The 20,656-nt window shown below is 42.3% G+C and overlaps 1 protein-coding gene across 4 annotated transcripts in view; it reads right to left on the reverse strand.

The window, feature by feature from the left end:
- Positions 1-20,656, reverse strand: part of phlpp2 (PH domain and leucine rich repeat protein phosphatase 2) — a 32,635-nt gene continuing 11,979 nt past the window's right edge. For all 4 annotated transcript variants that reach the window (XM_068572104.1, XM_068572283.1, XM_068572011.1 and 1 more), the window contains exons 5-20: positions 16,766-16,956; positions 15,710-15,835; positions 11,800-11,954; positions 10,047-10,193; positions 9,256-9,486; positions 7,907-8,109; positions 7,693-7,753; positions 6,391-6,486; positions 5,617-5,772; positions 4,155-4,355; positions 3,902-4,064; positions 3,685-3,815; positions 3,437-3,550; positions 2,478-2,672; positions 2,129-2,360; positions 1-1,972 (exon numbers count right to left, since the gene is read on the reverse strand). In XM_068572104.1, the coding sequence (XP_068428205.1) occupies positions 686-1,972; positions 2,129-2,360; positions 2,478-2,672; positions 3,437-3,550; positions 3,685-3,815; positions 3,902-4,064; positions 4,155-4,355; positions 5,617-5,772; positions 6,391-6,486; positions 7,693-7,753; positions 7,907-8,109; positions 9,256-9,486; positions 10,047-10,193; positions 11,800-11,954; positions 15,710-15,835; positions 16,766-16,956 (3,689 nt within the window). In that variant the 3' untranslated portion in view covers positions 1-685. The remainder of the gene's footprint in view (positions 1,973-2,128; positions 2,361-2,477; positions 2,673-3,436; positions 3,551-3,684; positions 3,816-3,901; positions 4,065-4,154; positions 4,356-5,616; positions 5,773-6,390; positions 6,487-7,692; positions 7,754-7,906; positions 8,110-9,255; positions 9,487-10,046; positions 10,194-11,799; positions 11,955-15,709; positions 15,836-16,765; positions 16,957-20,656) is intronic.

A 20,656-nucleotide genomic window follows, 5' to 3' on the forward strand; every position in this document is an offset into this window, starting at 1 on the left:
TAACATTTCTGGCTGTGGCACATCTTCGAGTCCAATGTGCCATCCAAGCATTTATACTGTCTGATTTCTTTAATGAGCCACAGAAAGAAGAGAAGAACAGAAGTTGTGCCAGTGCGGGTCTCCTGGAGACACTGTGCCTCCTCCAAAATTAACTAACAAGCTCACATCCCCAAACACAGCCTGGATGTGGAGGAGCTCTAGGCTGAGTCGTCTGCAGTAGGCACTTTTTCAAGTTTCAGTCACAGGGCTTCTGTTCAGGACCACAGAGCCCATGGAGAGCATGTTTGACCTCACTGAACACAGTCTCTCGTTCACACCCTCTAGATTGCTTGCTTTCCAAGTAAAGGGAAATGTTGCTGACATGCTTTAACACATGAGATATCCCATCTCAAATTAGGCTTGTTTTGGTCTACGATAGCCTGTCATCCTTTTCACAACGTCCTTTTATGAACTAGGATTTTGGTCGCTCCTTTTTTCTTCAATACTTAGACTGTGCACAAAAATGTGCCTATCAAGGTCCCACATGTCTGTCTTGTCTTCACCAAAGATTTGAATGGCAACTTGAATTGGAATATCCCCCAAGTATGAGAAGATCTCCACTTCTTCCCTGGAATGGCACAATTGCAAAATCTGATCCATATGACGCTGTTCTGCCCCTGCCCACCCCCCTCCCCCCATCCCCTTTCTAGAGGGCGGTATCGTAGACTTCGTGCTGTAGGATGGGGACCGGCCCTGGACCGGGGACCAAGTTGGAGGCAAATGCAGGTGGGTGTGGATGATCCCACACAGGGTCTTTTAAGGAAGGAGGTATGGAGGGTAAGGGGGGGCCTGAGACTAGAGGGCTCTGGCCTCTGAGCTGCTCCCTGACTTCCTGCTCCAGACTAGGAGGCACAATGAGCTGGTCCTCAGGGTCCTGCTGTGCTGGGGCATTGAAGTAGCCAGATTTCTTCTTCGGAGCCTCCAGGGCCACTTCAATGAGATTATGACTGTCCTCTGGGGCCACCACAGAGCCATTGGACAGTTTCTTCCCAAACAGGCTGGATGTGGAAGGAGACTTTTTGAGGTCTGCAATCTCTCTCCCACACACAGCCAGAAGGCAGCCGTTCGTAGCAGAAACCACCACGCTGTTCTGTCTTCGCATTTTGCCATTAGGATAGTCAGAGCCTTGCTTTTCAACGTCCAAGTCTTTGGGGCTCTCAGGGCCCCCTGGCCGCAGTTGGAAAGCACAGCAGTGAATGTCAACCTCCACTTCCAACTTGCTGCCATTGGAGATAACACCCTCAAGTGGCGCTTCATCATCACTGTCCAAGCCGTTGTCAGAGTGGTTGCTTGAGAATGTAGCGCAGGAGGGCTGCCGCTGGAATAGGCCGAGGTGGGTTCCTGCCCCAACTGGGCCTGGCACCATGATCCCACACAGTGTAGTAGCAGGGTGTAGGCTACAGCGTCTCTCCGGGCGGGATGCAGGGCCAGAGGATGGGTGCTCATCTGAAGCGGTGGACCCCGCCTCGCTGCCCACCTCTGAGGCTGATGTCTCACTGTTGAACTCAGAGACAAGACCGTTGCTGGATGACAGGGGGGCTGGGTCACTGGAGCCTGGGGTTACAGTCACAGGCACAGTGACGGGAGGGGGTCCCCGGGGTTCAGTGGAGGAGACAGGTGCCTCACAGGTGCAGCTGTCCTCACCAATATGCAGGGATACCACTGCAGCCTCAATGTTGTCCTTGCTACCATAACTCTGAGCGAGTGAACACAGCTTCTTAGCAGCAGCACGAGGATCACGCACAGCCTGCACAGTGCATACGGCCTCCTGGTAGGAGACACGTTCAAACAGCGCTCGATTCCCCAGGATCAAGAACTCATCCTGGGTACAGAGCGGCTCAGTGTGCACCCAGGGCTTTGGAATCACCCAAGGAGACAGATAAGAGCAGCCCAGCAGGCGAGAGCAGCATGTCACTCCACTCACTTTGTTATCCTGTAATACAGAGGAGCCATTAGAATGGTAGATGCGTTTATAGCTTTATAAAATATAAACCTCTGAATATGAAGCAGCACACACAATATCGGAAGTTTCACATAATGGCTCTAGTGTAAAAACAGAAACCCATCATACTTAGAAGCTGTGCCTTACCTCGGTAATAATGGCTTTACTGAGTTTAACTCTCTCCATCTCCTCAGTGCAATTCTCCAAGCTATACACCTTAGAAAGAGGTACAGGTCGGCCATCCCGACACAAAACTGCCTGGCAGGTGCCCACATTGGCCACAGTGAGGCTAAAGTAGCCTCCTGGATCTGAAGGCTCACGGTGAATATAACACAGCAAAGCAGAAGCACCCAGTTTCTGGCCAGCCATTCCTAGTTTCCTGTCCAATACAAAAACAAACAACGCTGCTGACAAACTCATAAATTCACTTGTGTCAGTCTACAAAAGTGCAGTAAGAATGCAATTGTATATTTTTCCAAAATTAAATCTGTCTTACCTGTGTGAGGTAAGGAAAGTGTTGCACATATATACATTGTCAATACTGGAGTGCTGCAGTTCCTCGCATAGCACATCTCCCATGGTGCACTGCAGCAGCCGAGGTACTTCCTCATTGCGGTCTCCGTCAAAGATGCCATAACACGCTTCCACACCGTCTCCAAACCGGTCTACAGCCATTACAGACACACACAACCTATCCCAAACAATAGATTCACATTAAAAAAAACATATGAATCAGCACCTCCCATACAGAGGTAAACCAAATATACACTTCAGCATGCAATGCTGCAGCTCCAGGTCAAGGGGTGACAGCTGATAAAAGACACTGCTGTGTGAGTCTCTGGGGTGGCCATGACCCTGGAGGAGCAGCCAGGCATACTGGGCTCTCAACACTGATGCACTTAACTTTGTTACAGATATTAAATCCAATGAATCATTCAGGCCTACTGCACCAGTTACTCTTTATATGCCAATGATTCAGATATTAACTCCTTGGTAGACTTGGCTCTGTGATTGTACATCAAGATCCAAAAAGACAGATATACAGTATACCCAATACACCAAAGAGAGATTTTAAACGTGACACAAGTTGGCCACTTAACTGAATCAATAATTAATATTATTATTATTATTATTAATAATAATAATAATAATACATTATATTTGTATAGCTCTTTAAAAAAGGTACTCAAGGCACTGTACATGGTAAAGACAAACAACAGAGGCAGCAATAAAACAAAAAAGATGACAATAGTGGGGAAAAAACACAGGTTAATACTATTAATTGAGTGTCTCACTTAGTTCAAAACAGATTTGTTGACAGATTAGTTGATAAGTAATTTCGTAGTCGTTTTACTTACTTGCAAATTACAATTAAAATAGATAATGTCTGCAGCTACAGAAAATGATGCCCTTTTGCAAACAAACAGAAAAAAACAAAAACAAAGCAGTACTCACTTATTCCTTTGGCCACTCATTTCAGAGTAACCGTGGTTCCATGGGGTGGAGGTACTCTGTGAGTCTCCCGCTGTTGTGGAGGATTTCTGGTCTAATTTCAGGGTGGTGATGTGACTAAAAAAGAAGAAATATACTAGATGGAATTGTAGAAGGTATATATGCAGCATTTCCTCACACAGCTATATTTTTTTGGTGTATTTTGTATGCTTCACATATAACAATGAATTAGTCTGGGTTTTATTACTTACCTGAAAAGGTTGAGGGTTTTATGTTCCAGCATCAGGCTGCTGTTGCCTGTCAGGTCCAACTCTTGTAGAGTGGAAGGCAGCGAGTCGGGCAGCTGGATCTCAGTCAGCTCATTACAGCTTAGATCTACAAGCTACAAACATACAAAACACCAGGAGCTGACACAGGCTGAACACAATAATACACTGGTCAGGCAAATAAAACCAGAGTAAGTCTGACCTTGATCTCAGGCAGGTTGAGGATCTCTGGGAAGACAGTAATGTGGTTGGAGTGTGCTATGAGGGTATGCAGTCTCTTACAGCTAGACACAGTGGAGGGGATAGCCTTTAATTTGTTGCCACTTAGATTTAGCTCCTCCAGCAGTTCCAGCTTACTCAGTTTACTGAAGACACACAGACACACACAGTGAGCTAAACAAGTAGAACACAAATGATCATTTACACTGATTGACATGAAAGTCAAGGTAACACACCTGGCAGGGAAGGAGAGCAACTGGTTGTAAGCAATGTGAAGGACACGCAGGTTCTGATGTCCAACCAACAGAGCACCGCAGTTCTCATTCAGGTTGTTGGCGGTCAGGTAGAGCTCCTGGAGTGTACTGAGGCTCTCCTCAGATGGGCTGCTGGGAGGAATACTTTCCAGGGCATTGGCTGACACATTTAAGTATTTTAGGCTGTGAGAGAAGACACATAAACATTATTTCACAGCCAGGTTTGCCTCTGAGTATTTTATCCAGCCAGTCCTATCTAATTATAGTGCATTTGGAAAAGGTCATGAGCTTTGAGATGCCTAGGTAGAAGCATCGGTTAAGGTTTAAGAGCCTCCTTCACACATAGTTTCTGGTAAATTACCGGTATAACCTTTCAGGCCTCTCTATTGATTTTCACTATTCACACATGTACTACATTCAGAAACAATTTTGTCTTGAACCTTTTCACGCATGCCATGGCATTGCAGATAATGAAAATAAATAGATGATGCAAGGCACAGTCCTGCAGATTGCGGCAATGCAACAAAGACAACCGCCATTCAACTCAACATTGTCTTATTATTTTCAGGAATATGGAAAGCAAGCGGATGTTTTGTGCTTTGCCAGTATTTAGTCATGTATTGATTATTGAACAAGTTTTCGAAACAATTCTCATTGTACCAAAGAGATTACTAAACACAAACCGTAAATTTTGCAAGCATTGATTACCATACTGTTGAACCTGCACCAAGTGAAGGGACAGTAATTTAAGCTACACTTTTTTCTCATGTAATAGATGCTGTTAAGTCTGAACATATAACAGACTGAACAGTCATAAAACCTTCGGGCAACATGAGGGAGTGAACCTTGTCACGCTGTTTGTTTTAATTCAGAGTTAGACATTATTCAAAAGGAATGATAACTCTGCAGCCCACAAACATTACAAGACTGCTGACACCTCAGTGGCCTTGTGCAAGTGTTACTTATCAACCTAGTTTCTATAGCTATATGTTGTTTCCATCCGTCCTTAGTGTAACCGCTTTCCCTTGTAAGCTGTGCAGTTCTACGACAACATATCATGAAACCCATCCATCACAAGCAGTCACTGGCATTACGTCTCAGTATTAGAGACAGTAAAGTACATGAGAGCATTTGAACTGCTAATGGGTGTTAAATGATTTACCCTACTGGAAATAGGAAGGCCTATTAAGCTACAGTGACGTTTAGGAACGTTCCATTGATTTTCACCACAATCCCAACATACTTTCTTTACTTCATTCCCAAAGCAATGAGCTGTGATACAAAAACTGACAACCTCAAACAAACAGTGATCACACTGGAGGTAAACATTTTTCAAAGCTGAAGAACCAGCTGCTAAAAGACTCAACTAATAACATAAACATTCTTGAAGACATAATTTAGCAACCAGAAAGAGCTGTAGAATTAAGCGGGTAGGGAGATTCACTTTAAGGCCTTGTAAAACAGACTCTCAGGGAGCTCGGCTAGCTTGTTGTGCTGGAGGTCTAGGGCTTCCAGAGGGATGTGGTCAAGTAGGTCAGGCACTCTCCGCAAACAGTTGTTCCCCGCCAGCAGCTTTCTCAAACTCAAGCTGTTGAGCAGTCTGTTGGAGACCAGAAGAGACATTAGAGATTAGAACAAGTGAAAAAGAACAGACTAACAAAAAAAAAGCAACCAACTAAAGACCATTGTCTCACAGTGCAGACGTTACTACTGGCTGCTGACTAATCCACAAATGACCTATTCGATTTGGCTGCCGAAACAGACGAGCTCTGAGGCTTCTTATTCTCTCCTGAAACCTTGCAGAAGTCATGGATGGGTAAAGTAGATAAAGGAATATTATCTAATTTGCAAAAGCTTTTTTTGAAGTCTCATTCAAATGCAAAGGCCTGTGTTGAATATTCGTGGCGAACAATTGGTGAGCACTTAAGGAAGGCCATATTTCACAGTTGCAACCAAAAGGCACAGATATTGTCTGACATAAAGACCCTTATACCAGCTCTCATTTGTGCCTGGGCCTTTAAATGGTCTTATTACCATAACAAATACTAATTATGGACAAAATGAAAAGCAGAAGATTGAGCAGTTAAAAAGTATGACCATGTGTAAAACCAATTCAGAAAACGATAGGTTGAGGTTGAATACATTCAAAATCTGCAACTTTAAAGATAAGGTTTCAGCATACATAAAAGGTTGAGGATTAGTGACAGAAGTCGGTAACCTGGAAGGAAGCTCAGACAGGAGGTTGTGCGTGACATCCAGCATCTCAATTTTTCTGCAGTCACACACCCAGTCTGGAAGGTACTCCAAAAGGTTCCTGTCTCAACACACACACAATCACGCACATAGAAAGATACACACAAACACTCAAACTGAGCAGAGTTGGCATTTTGCTTTTACTAGCACAGATAAGTAAACAATTTTGAAACTGTGATAAACATGAGGTCAACTTAATATCCTCCAGGGATATTTAAGCATGCAAATGATCGCTATCTGCATTTTGATAAAAACAATGAGTGACTGCAGTCAGTACTTGAGGTTGACTAGTAAAGCAAATGTTTCTTAGGTGGTTCAAAAGCACAAGATAGCATATTTAACCCCTGACATGCCATGAAGCTTACTATGCATACTCAGGCCTACACACAGCCATGTATGGTATGTTTCTTTCTCAAATTTTCAAATCTTTGACTGATGTGGCCTAAAAGGCAGACAAGTATCGACACAGCATCAAACTAGCATTAAAAAGGACGTTTTTTGGGACTTGTTGCATTTGTTTCGCATCTTTGCCTTACATACATAAAAGCTTCACCGGGTAGATTCCACAGAAAATCCGTACATATAATATATTTTGTTAGGCATTAATTATCCAATGATGTACAGGGGTCCCTCGTTTATCGCGGGAGATACGTTCCAAAAATAACCCGCAATAGACGAATCCGCAAAGTAGTCAGCTTTATTTTTTACAATTATTATACATGTTTCAAGGCCGTAAAACCCCTAACCACACACTTTTATACACTTTTCTCAGACAGGCATTAACATTTTCTCACATTTCTCTCTTATTTAAACACTCTCAAAGTTCAAACTTTCATGAATTTTAAAAAATAAGCCCAAACATGTTTAACAAATTTCATTTTAATGACCAATCTACGAGGTCCTCTGACCATGCCTCTTTGTCCTGGCGCCGCTCCACTGTCTTTTTAGCCGAACGTATTCTGCACCGAACGTATTCTGTCCTGTACAGGAGACACTGCACGGAGAAGATCTATTGACAATAGTGTACAGTACAGTCCCTTAGCTAATCAGGGCGCAGAACACGATGCGCGTTCATACTGTTGCCGTAAAGAATATATATATATATTTTTTTTAATCCGCGAAAGGTGAACCGCGTTATTGCGAGGGACAAATGAATTTACCTAAATTTAGCACTTTGCACAATGACAGTGTAATGAGCGTGAAGGTAAAATTACTATTTTTAGACATCAGAGTTTCTGCTTATTTTTTCTTCCCAGCCAGAACTCACTGTGATAGGTCCATGTAAGTCAGCTGGTTAGGGACTGGATAGATGTTGACTGTTGAAAGGCCTGTGGGCAGATAAAAGCAGCAATCAGCAGCTAAACATCTGGCCCGTTCATATGTGTTTATAAGATGAATGCATCACAAGGGAGAAGGGCTTGAACATACAAACAGAAGAGAGAGGCAATAATAGCAGCTAGTTGACGCTCCGTTTGACTCACGGTTGCTGCTGGCATGAAGCATGCGCAGTGTGAAACCGCTGAGTGTGAGTGTACCCAGCTGGTTGCGCTGGCAGTGCAGAGTCTCCAGGTTGCAGACTGAGCTCAGGTCTAGTGAGTCTAAGCAATTGTCCCGTAAATCCAGCTGGGTCACCTGGCTCACTGCTTCCAGACTCTCACTTTTCACCCAATGCAGCCTATTCAATCTGCATTTAGGGAGGAGCACAAAAGATGAAAGATCACTGGTTATTCCTATTGGAGCAGAGGAGAAAGTATTAGATTAAATGAAACACTTAATAAACTCTGAAATACTGTCATACTTTCTTAAATTAAAATAGTACCAAGGAGTTGTTGCAAAATGTGCTCACTAATTTTCCAAATATTCCTATAGTGGCAATTCTAGTTTACAGTAAGAGATCATCAGTATATATTACTGGGAGGATGTCACAGCCATTGAGGAATTTATGAGAATGAATAATAGTAGTAAACATGTGTCCTCAAAATGTTTCTGTCTGGAATATGTCACTGACTGTAGCGTTTACTCTTTGCCAGAATAATAGAGCAATATTTTATATCTTTGAGGTCAAGCAATGTTAATTGAAAATGATAGATCAAACCTATTTTGGGCATATGAATCCCTCAAGTTTAGCATTGGCATCCAATATATAATATTTGTTGGAGGACATCTCTCCCTTTTCACTGAGGGACAACTTCTATTAACTTTTTTTGTCAGACTTGTCTCTGCATATTGAGCAACCATGCCATTAAAAGCAAGTGGGCAACAAATAGTTCATAGGTAAGGATCTGTGCTGAGATCCAGGCTCTCCATGACCCCATCCATTCTATTAATAACAATTCCTCTTTCATGAAAGCTGCCAGACTGCCGACTTACTATATATTAAATATATTCTGCCATTGACAAACTGCAATTTAACTCCCAAGTTAGATTTGTTTTGCTAACTGTGGGAGGAGCAGTGGTTGCTGGTTTGAACCTCAGACCTAAAGGAAAGTCAATGCGTGGAGCTTTTACATTCCCCACCACAGAGATCTCATTGAGCAAGATACTTAGCCACCGACTGTTCCTGTGCTGCTTGTGCTTGTGTGTCTATCGAGGCACATTTGTGTTCTGCAAACCTAGAATCTTAAAATAGATGTTTAGTAAAAAAGGTTTGTACGAGTGTTTGTGGTATTTATCTTACTGCCTATGCCAAAGGATAAATAAGAAAAGTAAGAACAACTCATATTCACTAAATCGATTGTGTTTGGGGGCCCTCGAACAGTGAAAGAAGAGTTGAAAGAGACTAAGGAAGTGCAGAGGCTGAGAGCTGTTTATCCTCTGGCTGGCCTCTTACCGGAGGTCGATGTTTTTCAGGTGGCTCATTCTGGCCAGAGTACACAACTCCAGGCTCTCCACTCTGTTCCCAGCCATGGCCAGCTTGTCCACTGCACTCAGCCTCTCGAGCACAGCAGGGATGTGCGAGAAGTTGTTAAAGGACAGCCCCAGGCTGTTGAGCTGGGACAGGCCACCCAGATCTTCAGGTAGAGAGCTAAGATAGTTTCCATCCAAAGACAGCGTCTGCAGGCTTTAAGATGGAGGAGACAACAGTTGTGTTTTACTTTAAAGCATAGTTGCCATATCTGCGCGCGTTAAATAGCCATCGTTCACTGAGCTGCATTCGGCATTAAAGCAGGCAGACCGGATGAAAACTGCCGGGTTCATCTTTCTTGACTTAATCTAATTGCATAATAATATACTTTAATGTAATGCAATTCAATGAAACCATTAAAACCTCAATCCAGATTTTATGAGAATAAACCATAACTTTTGACAGATCATAAAACAGATGAACAATAGAACACATGATATTACAGAGAATGAATAATCTAATGATAAATTATGTAATATGTCTGATTGAAAATTGATGCTACCACACTATCGAGGGCAACACATTGTGTTTACTGTTTTGTTAATTTGTTTTCATTGTTGATTCTACAAATGATTGATCTACAAATATGTAATTTTCCCTAAAATACACCTGTAATTACACCAAGCATTTCAAATATAATTTTGTTTGTTCTGTTTGTTCAGGCATTTCCTAACTAATAATGTACTGCAATGTATGTATGTAGGTGTGTGTCACACCTCTGAAGGTTGCCAATCTGCACAGGGACTGTGTGGAGACTATTGCAGGAGAGGTTGAGTTCAGTCATGGTGAGGATCTCACACACACATTCAGGGAACACACCCAGACGGTTGTGAGACAAGTTCAGGCTCTTCAGCTGAGAAAACCTAAAGAAAGAGAAAACAGCATGGAGGACCTTGCTTGCCACATTCATTGTGACGTTTGACCAGTTAATTTGTACGGATGTGTTGGAACAGAACACCAACATCGTAAAGTGATGTCAGACTGGGTGGAGACACATTTAGCGCTGGGAAATTACAGTGGGGCGGCGACGACGACGAGAAATATGCACCGCCGAACAGCTGTGAACAGGGCTGTGAACAGGGCGTGACTTAAGACCGAAATGAGTGACAGTCACGCTTAATGCGTGACAATTGAGAGCCCCAATACCTTAGTCTCTCTGATCCTCCTTTGTTTCTCCCGTCACTGTGTCTGTTTGGCGTAAATAAGATGCTTATGCAGCAAATAGGTTTACAGATGCGCTCCTTAGCGCCATCTATCGTCGGGGAGTTTGAAAAGGAACCAACGCACCTCAGACTTTTTTTTTGCCGTGAGATATTGGTTGTGTGGCGTGTGAGCGTGTGGAAACATGAAAAAGCGTGTGTCACACGGCGAAACCGTGAGAGTAGGTAGCTCTGGGAACTGCATGCTGGCTTGCCTGCTACTCAGGTCGATTGACCTGAGTATTTTTTGCAGAGCTATGTTATGCCTCAGGTGAATGCAGTTGACAGGAAATGTGAATGAAAAGAAGATATATTTGGTGGAACTAACTAACAACTAACTAACTAGCAGCTGGAGCTTAACATCCAGGATGAACACTGTGGAAATTAGAAACAGTAGAGTCATTCCCCTAAAGCTCACTGTGGGAGTTTTGTGCTGTTATTTGTTCTTCTGGCTTGCAAGATGTTATTAAGACAGCTTTGGAAGTAACTGGAAAAAAATCAGTCAGTGTCTCGTTAGGCAAAATGGGCCAGTGTTCACATTGAAAAGGGTATTCAAATCCCGCCATTAGTAATACACAGCATTAGTAATACTGTGTATGATATTACCAAATCTAGATTAACCATACAATGTCTGCTACATTTAGCCAAATCTTAAACAGCCAACTAGTTTGAAATGTGTGTTGGCTCATTCATAATATACTGCCACCGCCTATAAAATCAGCTGGTTGTTTCAAATATAAATACACCCTAAGCATCTCTTCTGATGTGTATGTGTGTTAACATTGCAACACATGTCAAGAAGACTGGGCTTTGATGAATGAGGCGGTGCCATGCCAGATCTTCCATATTAACTCCCCCTTCCTATTGTTCCCCAAGGTGCTGTGAGTGGTAGTGGTGGCTGGCTATCGTGAGTCAATGCTTTTCTCCATGCATCCTCTTTCTAAATAAACAAACAAGAGGATGCGGCAGCAAGAGGTGCACAAAAATAAATTAAATGCACATATTGTGCACTTGATTTAGATCACTGTATTTGTCATAAGTATTATCTCCTGTGCTCAAAGAAAATAAACTATGAAACATAGTAAATTAACTGATACCGGAGCGCAGGATTGACTACAGAATGGCACAAAAAAATGCCGTAGAGATTTTCAATAGGGCAGAAATATATTCTGCAATGCAGACACATTCAGCTGCAATTCCATGACCCAGGCTAAAAATGGTCTCCATCAGTGTTTGTATGAAACTACTCAGGTTAAAAATGTGTGATTACCTGGGGAGGTTGAGCAGGCCTCCTGGCCCCTGAAGGCTCATGAAGTTGTGTCTCAAGTTAAGGTGGGTGATATCCTGACTGTAAAAGAGATATTCAGGCACTACTTCCAGACTGTAGCACGACAGATCCACCAGGCTGACTGTCTGAGACACCACCTACACACACACACACACACAAAAAACACATACACACAGTTCATAAAGGAAACTTTAAGTGCTTGGAGAGTATTACTATTTTGTGTTTGACATATCATCTTCCATTATCTCCATGCAATGAGACAAGATTTTGGTAACGAAAGCGTTCTGTTTTCTGTTTTCTGTGTACATACATCTACAGATGCCTAATCTGGACACATCTTCAGTGATGTTTCTGGAATCACTGGACGTTTTGGGTCTTTAAACATCATACGCCCTCCTCCAGGTGACCCAGCCGGGGCTGATCAGACCCCAGCTTGTGTCCAGATGGCTAGTTTGCTACCATGACTCCATGGCTCCACTCTTTTGAGCCACAACCATCTCGAGGCTCTCTCTGCCGCATCGGTGGTGCTGCGGATGGCTCTCCTCTTTCTCTCACCCTCGATGTCACAGAGATAGTACATCCTGTGATTATACCGATCTCCACCTTGTGCCAACTGGATGTTATTGCTCCTGAAAAGACCCTCATCCTGAAATTGCTGTAATAATCAGCTATGAGGTCTCTACATCTGCTGGGTACATGATGTTTTCTCAAAGAGAGTTTGTAGCATTGATTAATCGCATTTGGTTGAATGCAGGTAAATAGTTCGTGTGGAGAGCAAAAGTGGCAGATCGTATTGACCGAAATGCAATCTTGGAACCCAGCTGCTTTTGTCTGACGTATTTTCGCTATTCATTGGTCTAAAATTAGTTACTTGTGAAACAAGCTGGTTGTACACATCGTCTCTCAACTCCAACTTCAGTCTTGTACCTCAAATTGAACTGTTAACAATGAGCAACGCACACAAAAGGAATTCTTGGCCCGGATACCTGATGGCTACACCAGAACCCCATAAAGATAAGCCCCTTGTCCCAAGAGCCTTATCTGTCATCAGACCAATAGCCGACGGGTGCGGAGATTGCATCTTCCATATCACAACAAGTAGCTGTTTAACTTGTTCGTTACCCTCTTATGATACTGATGGCTTTAGATATTGGACAACATTTTAGTGACTTTCCCTTCAGCACCAACCAAATCCAGAAAACTAGTATTTTCCCGAGCTTCATTATATCAAGACAATAAAACAAATGTTCTTCTTGCAGCCTTGCAATCCTAAGAGCATTTGATCCATACAATCAGGGGGCGACCACCCGAACACCTCACACCTTGTGGGGAACTCCAACTCCAAATACACCAGACAGCAGGCTCCATTTAAACAGATTTTACCTTAGATGAGCTGGGACAATGGACAGCGGAAGCAACTACATTCGCCTCAGATTATGCAAGCAGCCAGCTGTCTGGCCAAGACATGACTTCAAACAGAAAATGCCCCAGTTTCCAGGTCAGTGAACTTTATCCTCCAGAGAAACACAGTCATCATGAATTAAGAGAGAAATATAATCACTTCTTAATATAAAGCAGTTACAGTCATACCTTAGACAACATGTGGAGTAATAAAGTACACTGAGCAGCCAGTTTAGTACACCAATCTAAAACAAACCACCCACAACAGTCCTTTGATAAATCCTACCTTTATGAAGGTCATAACATTTAGTCTTTGCTGAAACTGTTTGAGACAGGTATTGGGTCGACTTCATGGTCTTTTTGAAAACTGTAATTAAAGGTGTGTTGTTAAATCGTTTTGGTTGAGTAGTTGCCCCAAAAAATGAAAAAAAGACACACAATGTCCACACAAGTAGCAAAACAAATGTGTGTGAGTATCAAGTAGTGTTTGAATGCATCTACATGTGTTGTGGTTTTGTCCTTATTTTAGCATAGTTCAAATCTCTGTCTACAGTCACTAGTTTTACAGTGCAGTTATACAGCGTTGTCTCACATTTTCTTCCAGCCAGCTATCATTGTAGGCGACCCAGCAGTGCTCGTCCAGTGCAGTCTGATGCCAGACTCCTCCATTAACTACAGGGCTGCACACTGTGCAGCAACCCAGAAAATGGAACTGCTGCTCAGCAGAGCGTGACATCACGTCACCGCTTTTAGAAATGACAAAGGCAAAACTGCGACTAGAAAACTACTCATCTACCAACCACGTTCAAAAACAACAACTCCTCTTTCAAAGAGTAATGATGTGAGAGTCGAAGGATGGACACACATTGACAGAGAGGAATGAAAGAGGGGTAAAAAGAGAATAAAACAGTTTTTATGTTTTAGATGATTTGCAAAGTAATGAAACATTGTGAAGCTAAGTGATTGATAAATAAGTCAAGGAAAGAAGAGGGAGAAAGGAGACAGCTGTTTGGGAAGGGAATAAATTCACATATGCAATCAGATCATTTTCTTCTAAACTGAGAAACAAGGATTCTCTGCTTTTGTGTGACAAACAAACTTGTCCAACTAGCACAGCTGACCACAGCTAAACATATTTCTGAGAGTTCTTGTTTGATAACGGATGTCATCTCAGCTTAAAAACATAATATCAAAAATCCTGAAAATATGTTTACATCACAGCTCAAAACAGGTCACCTGCCTGCTTCTGTCATTATCTCAGGAATATCCAGTCCAGTCAAGGAGCACTTGATTGACATCTCCAGTCCTTAGCTGTAACACATCTCATCATGCCAGTGACAGAGCCAGGCTGGTGTAGTTGAGCCTCCTCTGAAAAGCCTACTTATTTTTTAAACTGTAGAAGGTGAATTAACTTCACACGTATTGGTGATTTAAAGTCGGGGCTACAAAACACTCCACCAAATGTAAAGCCTGTGTCAGCTAAAGAGGACACATTTAATATAATAGCATTTAACGCATAATTACATAAGACTATAAATGACACGTTTACATGGCCATTATAAATCACTTTGTCTTATTGACTGTCATCATCACAAACATTTTGTTAAGAGTATATTAAAATGTAGATTTTCTCTCAATTGTAACACACTGCCTCAAATGCTAATTAGCTGTACGGTAGATCATATGTTTGAAAATGTTACTAATCTACAAATCATTTAATATATTATGACTTCCTATGAATATACTATCACACAAATTATATATAGAAATGCAAACATAATTATTTTGGGATATGCTGCTCTGTAATGTATCTGTATCCCTAATCTCTATAGAAACCTTTCGTTTAAGTCTCAGGTTAAATACAGTGCACTAACAGCTTTTTCTAACCCAGTAATGCATACCACCATGGTAGAGAGAGATCCTGGACTTAGCATGAATTTGCAACTAATTGGATTTTCTTTCTTTTTTCTGTTGGCTTTTTCTTTCCATGGCGAATTGTATGCTGGCTCTGCCTCAGTGGAGGCTTTTACAGAAGCTGTTCGGCTCCAGGAAGGAGCTGCGGTACAATAGCCATTAATTAGAATATTAGAGAACAGATGTGGAGACCTTCTCTGAAAGACACAGTATATAACATAAATACAAAAATGTGTTTGGGTCATTTAGCATCCTTTAATCCACATTGACTGCTATAAAAAAAGATTGACTGCCTATGTAGAACAAACTCAATAGAAGTTCCCTCTGATGGAAGTAAAAACAAAAGATAAACTATGCGACTAGAGGTATACTGTTCAATCAATAGAGTCTGCCTCTGTAGAGCCAATCAAACGCACTTGGAGAGGTAGTTTCTGATTGGATGACTCAACGCTTAAATCTAAGATGTTGGGACTCCCAACATCTTAGATTTAAGCGTACCCCAGTGGGACTAACAGGAAACTAACACATATTGTGTCCTGCACACACAGTTAACACACACCCCTTTTCTCTTGCTTACTTTTGATGCCTGCCGATGCCATCGCTGGTAGTCTGCGAGTGTGTCAAAGTTGACAAAGTATGTCTGGGCCTGTGATCCGGCTGAGCTGAACATCAGACAGTGCTGCCTCCGCTTCACCTCCTCCACCTCAATACAAACACAATACACAGATACGATGAGGAGGAACACTGGGAGAGAAAACACAAACGAAAAACGATGATTATAATTACTCATTATTGCAATATTGCTAAAACAATATCAAAACATTTAGTAATCTTCAGTTAGTTATATCCAGGTATATATCAGTCACTGTTCATCTTTTTATTTGATGTATTAACTAGATTTGCTAAATGATCAACTCGTTCACTTCAGCTGTGTGAGCTTGAGAGAGAGAGGACAATGTTGACAACTTCGTAACTGATGGATTGTGACGGCACAACTGAGCTTTACCAATAGATATCACATCAGCACAGAAATGTAAGCTGCATCTTTTTTACATCATAATTTCATGTTGCGCTTCTTTGACAGTTGTTACAAAGTGAGAAGAAATAGGGGAGGGAGAAGATCCCTGTCTGAGCCATGCTTTGGGGATTTTTAGAGATTTTAAAGCATTGTATGATGGGTGGCATATCATAATAACAAGCTTACTATGAAATATCACAGGTTAGGTCAGGTGGTTCAAAAAGTGTCAAAGCAGTATTGTGAGTAGGTTAACAATAATTTCCAGAAACAGTGTGTACAATAGTTCACCTTCTCTCTGTCTCTCTCTCAAACACACACACACACATTGCAACACTGCATCCGCTCGTCTCTGTCCTTGTCTCAGACCTCAGTCCAGTTCCAGTTAGCAATTTGCAGGTTGTGTCGGGATCGGGTCGTTGACTAACACTAATATTTTTGTAGGTCAGGGGTGCTGCAAATTGGCTCTCATACCGACTCGTGTGGGTGCAGATAATAAAAAGACTGACCTATGCACCACTAATATATACAATCTGCCTGGATTGGGGGTTCAACCCAGGCACAGTGAAATGTAATCACCACTACAGGTTATCTGACCACTAAACACTGAACTCTCACCTTTCCCCCCACCAGGGGCAGGATGTGCATCTTCCCAGTCAGGCTGTCTTTGACGGAGGCCACAATTAGACAGGTGCCGCAGAGGATGACCTGCCGCTCTGCCCACTTGTGCAGCTGCGACTTGCCCTTTCTGACGTTGAATACGCCTTTGAGCAGGGTCCGCTCCTGCTGGTCTGCATTCACTGGACGCTCTAAAGGGAAAAGCCCACACCTCGGTTTAGTGGAGTTTCACAGACATCGACCTAATGACAAGAACCCTTAGCCTCCTGTGCTAAACAACTGCAGCAAATCATTAGCAAATGTTCTGCAGTTACTCAAAGGATAAACGCTTCCAGAAAATGAAGTCATATAGATACTCATAGGTCAGTATGATATCATCTATATATTAGTCATCTTCTTAGCTTAATAATTCCAGGAACTGATCATCAGCATTTAGGATGGACATTGCCCTATTATCTCATCTACTGTACATCTGGATAGATCTCACTGCATGATAATAAGTTTGATGTCATAACTAAGGGGAACAAAGTTCCCCAGAATGACCTGGAAAATGTTGCGAGTGAGCGGGAGGCCTGGGTCGGCATGCTTAACCTGCTGCCACCGCGACCCGTCCCCGGATAAGCAAATGAAAATGGATAGATGGATGGATGGATGGAATTCTGCTGTGACTGGACCCAACACACGATCTTGATTATGAGATATGGGTTAGGTTTGGTATTATTCCAAATTCACAAAAGCTTTCTTCTGTGTTCATGCTTGTCATGTGTTATATGTAGACACACAATGCTCAGTGGGAAAGAGACAGAGTACAGTCAGGTAACAGTCAGGAGGCACAAGAGCTTTTGGCCAAAGGTTCCCTCACCTGACCCGGGAGACGGTTATACAGAACCATCTGAGAAGCTGTCATTGGAAACTTTGTGCACTTAGATGTTTTGAAAGAAAAGTTTCCTCTCTGTGTTGTCCCACGCACGCACCTAAGCCTTGGCCATAGCTGCCCGTAGTTCCTCATGGGAGGCTGATTGATTCATGCTCTGGTTCACCAGACGCATATGCAAGTCAGAAAAGATGTATTTTCGTGCAAATTGTAATCCGGCAATGATCGTGCAAATTCTTGACATTGATGGAAGGCTCTTGGAAAGGTAATAGATTAATGTCTAGTTTGGCAGTGCCTGTCAGTTTTGGTCAAGTTGGATCTTGAAGACCTGGTATGGGCTGGTTTTCGACCAAAACCCAAAGTCAAAGCCATAGTGCCTCATGAAAGATGCAGAAACAGGTCAGGTTCTCAGTTTAAGGCCAGCACTCTATCCAATAGCATCTCAATAATTCCCTGTTATTAGGGATCAAACTTTCTCTCATTTTCCTCTTTCAAATATTTTCAAACTTGGATCTGTGAAATCAACACGCCATCAAATCATCAGACCTAAGGTGCAGGAAAATTGGTGTCCGTTCTGTAAATGTTGTTTGAATAATATATCTATCTCTTCTTCCTTTCCCTCCCTCAATATCTGTGCAAGCAGAAGCACCAGTCATATTGATGAATGAGTCAGGTTTTTGTCGCATTAAATTCCACTCATTTCAATTCAATTATGCCAACTTGCACAGCAGACAGCTTTAGCTGGCCGATGCTGGAGGACACATGAGACGGCGGTGCTGTTGTCTCTGCCAGGCTTCAAGTACATTCAGGTTAATGGCAGGTCAAATAAGCACAGAGGAGACACTGCCTCAGCCTCTTGTCCTCTTGTTAAATTTTCCTCAAACCAACGTATGCTACCTCCCACTCAAGAGGCTCTCATTGGCAACTTGCTCTCTCCCTCGTTCTGTCAGACTCGCTGTTCCTCTTCACCTTTCCTTTCACTTCACGAAGGCATCCAAATGAAATGAAAGGCTGCTCATGTTTTTCTTCGCCAGGAAAAAATGATAATGAACAAGCGAAGTGATTCTGACAACAAATTGGCTGGTTGGTAGATCAATAGCAGTGACTGTTTCTTGGGCGTCCCCTCACTTAGAGATTAGAGACATAAACCCTCACAGACACTGATGGGTCATATGGACTTTCGAAAGGTGGAAAACATCTGTAAATGAAGCTGGATATTGAACTACATAAAGTGGAGTGAAGGAGTTGCTATGAACTGACACTTAAATCCATGCCAGGAATCCAAACACAAACCTTTTATCTGTCGTATCTTGCCGTGTCTCGTGTTACCACAGCCTTTGCCACAGCCATAGTGTTTTATTCCCCGTAAGTGTTTTTGTCTCGAAAGAGTGTTTTTCTTTGTACTTTTATAGTCAAGGAGTTTTGCCTTGTAAAGAGTGATTTTCTGTTGTACTTTTTAGTCTTGTTTCCTTTTTGCCTCTTAAGTGTTTTTGTTTGACACGAATAAAGTGTGTTCTTGGACATTTCCTGTGCAACTGAGTCCTCATTCCAGTCCCGGCCTGACAGTTTACAGAATACAGCTGACCATAGAGAGAGTAAGTTATTAATTTCAACATGTAATTAAGCAAAACACTCGCCCATTGCAGTGCACAGATCACAGACTAACACAGACTAATACGAGAGACAAACACAGCCAACACTTTGCTTTGTTATGCAGTCAGGGGAGCACTATCTATCTGGTCCCGTTTATCAGTGCTCTGAACATCCAGATTACAAACAATAATTCCGAAACCACCCTAAAACCAAGACTTCAAAGTGTCCCTCCACTTTAACACAAGTAATATCCACCAGCTATACTTCCATCCTTCTTTCAAATCCCACTACTTTCTCAGGGATTTGACTGAAAGAGGTCATCTAACAAAATAAAAGATCAGCTTGTTCAATCCATCGACAGAAAACGTTTCTGCAACTATTTGGATAGTCGATTATCATTCGAGGCATTTATAAAGTTAAAATGTTTGCGCTTGCTCCGAAAGTATATAGATTTTCATATTTGTAAAAGCCAATAACATCATAAATAAGCAAACTATTACCTCTATTAAATTAGTTTTCGGTTAAAGTTATGGGTAAAAAATATGCACATAATGTGCATACAAAAAATGCACACCTAAATTTGACAGTGTGAGCGTAAAGGTATTTTTGCGGACACAGCATACTGCTATTGAACTTCCATATCAATACAACCCCTCATCTGAAAATCATTGGCCTATTTACGCAATATATAAAAGTCCTGGCCATAAAGAGCCAACTTAAAACAAACACACATGCTATCCCTCAAGGTCTGTGGGGCTATTAGTTGCTAGGGAAACAGGTTTCTCACAAAATCAAAGTCCAATCTGAGTTGGGAAACCTCCATACCGTCTGCAACAAACCTCTAGCTATCAGCCAAATCAATCCTATCCCAACAACGACGAATAATGTTGACCATTCCTCGTGGCTCAAAAGGGGGTTTGGTGACATTCGTAGATGTTGTGTAACACTGTTTTCTGTTGCAGAATGCGTTTGTCTAAGCTGAGAGAGAGGTGCAGGGCCACACAGAGGCCGCGCTGCCTCCACTAAACTCATCTGCAGTTCCTTGAAGGAGCTGCTAAACCACAGGGACAACGTGACAAGCGACAGATCAGAGAGTCGACTTGACTTCTGAACCCTCCTCTGCTCATCTCAAGTGTGGCTGCAGCCTTCACTTGTCAGTAAACTCAGTGACATCTCACTTCACATGGCTGATGAAGATGCACAAGGTCACGACGGGGCCAGATTCTGCTCACCTATCACGAAAAAAAATGAAAATGGACGGAGAAACAAATTTGAAGAGGGATATGAGGGAAGAGAGAGAAATGGCAGAGGAAAGGGAGGAAAATAAGGATCTGAAAGGGATATGACAGGTATAGGATAGGATGTGATTGGATGATGATAGATAAGAGAGGAAGTGAACAGAGGAACAAGAACTGGGTGAAGGG

Source organism: Clinocottus analis, unplaced genomic scaffold, assembly GCF_023055335.1.
Source record: "Clinocottus analis isolate CAN_PGR_092001 unplaced genomic scaffold, fCliAna1.0.p SCAF_1, whole genome shotgun sequence".
NCBI lineage: Eukaryota > Metazoa > Chordata > Actinopteri > Perciformes > Cottidae > Clinocottus > Clinocottus analis.